The sequence below is a fragment of the Clytia hemisphaerica genome, unplaced genomic scaffold, assembly GCF_902728285.1.
Source record: "Clytia hemisphaerica strain Z4C2 unplaced genomic scaffold, Clytia hemisphaerica genome assembly, whole genome shotgun sequence".
In the NCBI taxonomy this organism is placed as follows: Eukaryota; Metazoa; Cnidaria; class Hydrozoa; order Leptothecata; family Clytiidae; genus Clytia; species Clytia hemisphaerica.
The window spans coordinates 1-5,562 of record NW_027103384.1 but is presented as its reverse complement, the minus strand read 5'-3'; the positions used below and the strand labels follow the sequence as shown (position 1 = coordinate 5,562).

The window sequence follows — 5,562 nt, the reverse complement described above, 5'->3', positions numbered from 1 at the left end:
AAATGTTAACCATGAGAGCAAATCATTTTTTTTTTGATTTGCTATCTGCGCGTAACATTCGTTAACATTTGAATGTTTCTGAATGTTAATCGATGTTACACGGTAACATTTTGTACAACATTTGCTATTTTTAGAAAATGTTACACAAAAATGTTACCGAATGTTATCGTCTGACAAGACCTTATTACCTACTACTTAGTACTTACTACTTAATACTTAGTACTGACTACCTAATCTGTTTGGATACTTAACAGACCAGAACTTCCAGGCCCTGACTCTCCTTTGCATGTTCAAAATCTTTATTCTAAGTGTAGTGGAATTTGGCTAAACGTTATTTAAACGCTTAAATGTAGGCCATTAATTTTATCCTTTTGTATTATCTGCATCATATCGAGTAGTGTCATAATAATTCTTGAGATTGTTCGCAGGGCTTTATATTCAATAACTATAATATTCAAGTTTTTTTTAAAATTTTGTCAATTAATGTCAGTTTGTCAATAATAGGCAAAAGTTCAGTTGGCACCTCCAAATTCTCTCTTTTAGCATTTTCTACTAGAAATTTCTATCTAGTGATATTTATAGCGTCTTATTCAGCACATTAGTAATTCTTACTATAATGAAGTTTAAAAAGGTCATATTAAATGACCCTGTCAATATTCTGGCTCAAAAGGGTCATTTGTAATCAGGTTTGTAATAAAATCAATTCATGTCAAAATACTCTCGGCCATCTGCTTCAGTTACCTGCTCCAATGAAACAGGGGGGCATACTCACTTATTCTAAATTTTCAGATCAACTGTTTCTTATAAATAAAGCTAATATGAATGAGCAAACGAAATATTTTTCTCCTACAAAAAAGTGTGTCTCTACAAAATCTGTGTAGTCTGTAAACTTTATTGAAGAAGGGCGGGAAAATAAAATGATGAGAAAAAAAGAGAGAAAATATTTTCATGTTTTTAAAACGCTATAAAACAAAAAATTGAAATTTTTTTAACACTAAATTTTGAGATTTGGTCGAATTGGCCATACTGATTATTTTAAAAGTATTTTGAGGCAATTTTGAGGTATATACAATAAATATTAAGTATTAGGTAGTAAGTATTAAGTAGTAGGTATTAGGCGTTTTAGACCTGCCCATTTGTGATTTTAGGTGTTACATCAACTTTTGGGCCAAAATTGGACCCTTTTTAGGCCGAAATCCAAACAAACGGCAAAAGTAACCTGAAAATAAACCCTATCATGTTATATATCAGTGGAAACAGAATTTCGAGTAGATTTTGAATATCCAAGTTTCATGTCTTAAAAAACAACTTAGCTGAAATTATTATACTTTAATAGCTAAAAAGACATGGGTCCGACCTTTTTGCTTATAGCTATTCACCGGTTTCCTCAATCCCGCTCACAACATCATTCTGCGATGAACAGTTTCGAGATGAAGAGATTCAATTTCTGATCGAGAACTTTGCGGAAAATGGTTACAATCGTACCCCCTAGAAAAAAACAGTGTTTCCAATCTCATGCCGGGTTATCCTCAGAAAAAATGCAATAAATTCTTCTCAAACTGGAGATATTGGATTTTTCAGGTTTTGATGACTTCATCAACCCAAAAAGTCCAAAATTTTTGTATTATCAATCAATTTTCCCTTCAAAAGAGGGGTTAGCCATCTCCACTCTTCTTTCCAATCTCAAGATATTATATTTTTTCTGTTTTGATGATGATGATGATGATCAACTGAAAAGGCCCAAACATTTGATAGTCATACTATCCATCTATATCTATCTATATATATCTATATATTTCGTACTAAAAGGGCCTAGGAAAGATTGTGAAAGATTAACACTGCAACAACTTATTCTTAAAAAACTCAAGTTTTCACTATTTTTCCTTGATCACTTTTGCTTTCAATCAAACTGAAACATTTGAAAGGGCTAGACAAAGGCAGAATTGTTACTAAAGAAAAATCAGAATGACAAAAAGTTAATTTACATGCGCAGATGTTTGCCGAAAGAGTCATTAATGCATACCGTAAGTTGGAAAGCCGGAATTGCAATGCCCAATGATGGGAGAAGAATCTCTCAAAATGTAGCCGAACAAAAATCTTGTGATCCAAGCCACTTCTAATATGAATATCACTTTTTTGAAGTTGTTTAGGAAAACGCAACAGTTTTTTGAATAAAAAATTAAGACGTTTATTCGAAGGGGCATTTAATTGAGGGTGGGGACGTTTATTGAAAATGTTACCTTGGAGGAGGGGTGTTTAAAAGAAAGGGGTGTTTATTTGAAGTAATATGGTAACGAACTTTCACACTTAAGTAATTAACCCAGAAGGTAATTTTGACTAATTACTAACAACTATATGTTTTTTTAATAAGCATTGCACTTATAAGCATATCTAGGCTCAGATATGGGGAAAAATTAAGCATATGGCAAGCATACTTTGAGCCTACGAAAAATGTTTTTTCCTGATTTTTGCTTTTTTGGCTGGAATTAAGGGATTTTCAGTATTTCCCTAAATTTATGCTTTGGATTTAAGCATTCCTCGAGCATTTTTCCAGCCTTATTAAGCTTTCGACCTAAGCATCTCTGAGCCTGTTTTTGGATTTTTGTATGCTTATAAAAAAAACATGTAATGTAAAAACCCAAGTTTTTCTAGAATGTACTATCGAAAAAAAGTTCCACTACATTGCCTAAAGATTGCACCAGCATGAAAAACCATACAGCAATTGTAAAATAGTTCTTTGTTTCTAGACTTAATGAGATAAATGAGAAAATTTCTTTTTCATCATCATTTTGAAAAATGGTTAATAGCAAACAGCGCCTCTCCCTCATGAATATTATATATTGGTGAAAAGGACCATTCTTGATTTCCAGGTATTATGTTTTTTTTTGTTTTTTTTAAGAATAGTTATTGTTTTTTACATTTCCTAATTCATACCAGACTATGTGACAAAAATTATACGTTTTGATAATTGTTTTTATACAGGAAACTCTTTTTTCTTCAATTTTGATAATTCGATAAACATAAATGCTTTCAGATGCTTCAACTTGGTTTCTATAATGATCATCTGAGCAATTTCAATTGATCAGCCAGACGGCACAAATCTTTGTATTACTTTCATTTAAATTTTTAGCATAAAAAAGGCTGAATATCGTAAGAAAAATGACATCATTCAATTAACATATTATTAGCTAACAGAAAATTTGTAAGAAAAGTTATTTTTTTAGATCATAATCTGTACATTTTTGTTTGTTTTTAAGAATCCAATTACTGGGCTCCTTCCACCAAGTTTATTTCATGGAAAGTTCAATGAAACGACCAACAGACATTCATGGGTCAGAGATAATGTTTACAGCATTCTAGCTGTATGGGCTTTGTCAAGGGCATACAAAAAGAAGACTGATTTTGATGCAGAGAAATCCAAACAATATGAGCTAGAGCAGGTATTTTACAACCTCGTTCCCTTGTATTATTGGCTTACTGGTTGCACCAGATAATATAGTTACTCGGCAAGCCTCGACCCCAATACGGTTTTTACTAACCCTGTATATCCCGTATCCCACCTCAAAACGACCTTGCGGATTTATATCGTGAAGTCCCTTTTCAAGTTTCCCAAGAGCATGATAAAAACTAACAGAACTCTCTTAGTAGATACTTACATCAAAGAGCGAACTGTGAAAGTGACATTCGAAAGCGCATTCGTCAATACGCAATGTCTTCTTTTTTTCTCAATCGAACGTGAGGAAGACAGATACGGTATATATCCCACCTCTATGTGATGTCTTTAACCAATGAATTCGCTAGAATTTAGGCAGGATGATTAACTGTTGACTTCTTTGAGGGTGTGTGTTGATATCAAATAAATTAATCCAATATTACCTTTTTTGAAAAGTGTTCACAAAAGTTAATAACAAGCTATTTTGATAGTTTCATTCAGTTTAACTATTGTTTGCCTTCATAGTGGTCCAATAAGGTCTACTTAACTGCTATTAAAAGTACTATTTACGTTAAATAATAAAAAATAACAATCTACAATCCATTTTCAGAGTGTTGTCAAGTTGATGAGAGGCTTATTAATGAGTATGATGCAGCAGGTACGCTATTTCTTTGTACTTAAAGAATAAAATGATTTTCACAAAGAACTTTATTAACCCTAGGTTATGTCATGTCTAACTCTGTTTGAAGCCTAAAGCTCTTCTTCTCTATGAGCTGAGAGCTGCCTAATATGTTTAGACTATAGACTATTTTAGCCGTACGTAGTATGCATGGTTAAAAAGCTTTTTGCTGGTAAAAGCAATGAATGTACTATTCAGAATTAGAATGCTGGTACAGTTAGGAATTGTTACAAGTTAAAAGAACCCTCTTTTGGTATTATTTTTGTTACAGAGTGCAAAAGTTGAAAATTTTAAGAGATCCCAGCAAAAAGAAGATTCACTTCACGCTAAATACAGTTATGGTATGATTTATGTTCGTCATTGATGAATTTGTAACTCCTAACCAATAGTAGGAAAACATAGTGTTCTCCTAGGTCAGCCGCTCAGAGGGAAATATTATCGCCAGGTTTTGAAAATATTCTTTCCCCCCTCCCCCAAAGTAACAAGATTTTTGATCTCCCGTTCCTTTTTTTTACTTTCCCTAATTTTGAAAACTGTCACTGCCACTTGCTCTTCTGAAAGTAGTGTTTTTCAAAACAATCAACAAAATATGAACTAATGAAGAAAAAAAAAAGATTTTGAAGCGTTGTCAAAGTATATCATATTTGTTTCTTAACCGTGTGTTTTATAACTTAATATACTGAAATGTAATGAGTAAAAAAAGCAAAATAATGCGATAGAAAAATTAAAGATAAAAAGTTAAGAATTTCACCACTTTTCGGGATCCCAACCACACTTTTTTGGACCTACCCGGTGGGGTGGAGGTCCTATAAATTAACCTTTGTCCGTTCGTCCGTTCGTTCGTTCGTTCGTTCGTTTATTAGCTTTATCGAGATTGGCTCTTTGATTCTTTATGATTTTTGCACAAAGATGCATAACTATAAACCCTCGAATGTGACGGAGCCCAGCGGAGCCCGACTTTCAAAAGAAGGGGCAAATTTGGGCCAAAAAACGGCTAAAAACAGGTTTTTGAACTTTGTGAAAAATTGGATCATTAACTTTTTCTGATTTTTTGCATGAAAGTAGGGGTACCATCCAGTACATCATAGGTAAAGATGGCTCAAGTAGATTTTTCAAAAACAATTTTGTTGGCTTAAAAAACGCATGTTTATCTATAAGATCACTATTAATAAGCATACATCAATGTTCTTAGCCAAATTACTCAATTTTTTGATGAGATAGATGTTTTATTGCTCACAAGGTCTTGAATATGATAGAATATTTTCAAGAGCATGATATATTTGGTTTCTAAACGTTTTTTTTTATAAGAAACAAACGACTAAAGTTTTCCATAAGGAAACTATCTATAAGATGCTATCAGAAACATATTTGAATTTCCTTTGCCAAATACTTCAGGTTAGAGTTGAAAGCCTTGAAGTCACAATTTTTCCATGTCATAAACATTTTTTTT

General features: G+C 32.6%; 1 protein-coding gene across 1 annotated transcript; it reads left to right on the top strand.

Annotated features, from left to right (window-relative positions):
* Positions 1–2,015: 2,015 nt before the first annotated feature.
* Positions 2,016–4,453, top strand: LOC136824805 (phosphorylase b kinase regulatory subunit alpha, liver isoform-like; the record flags this gene model as incomplete). The annotated part of the gene is made up of 5 exons (XM_067080781.1): positions 2,016–2,024; positions 2,808–2,870; positions 3,258–3,440; positions 4,044–4,091; positions 4,384–4,453. Coding segments are annotated over exons 1-5 (373 nt in total), but the record flags the coding sequence as incomplete, so codon positions are not given.
* Positions 4,454–5,562: the final 1,109 nt, after the last annotated feature.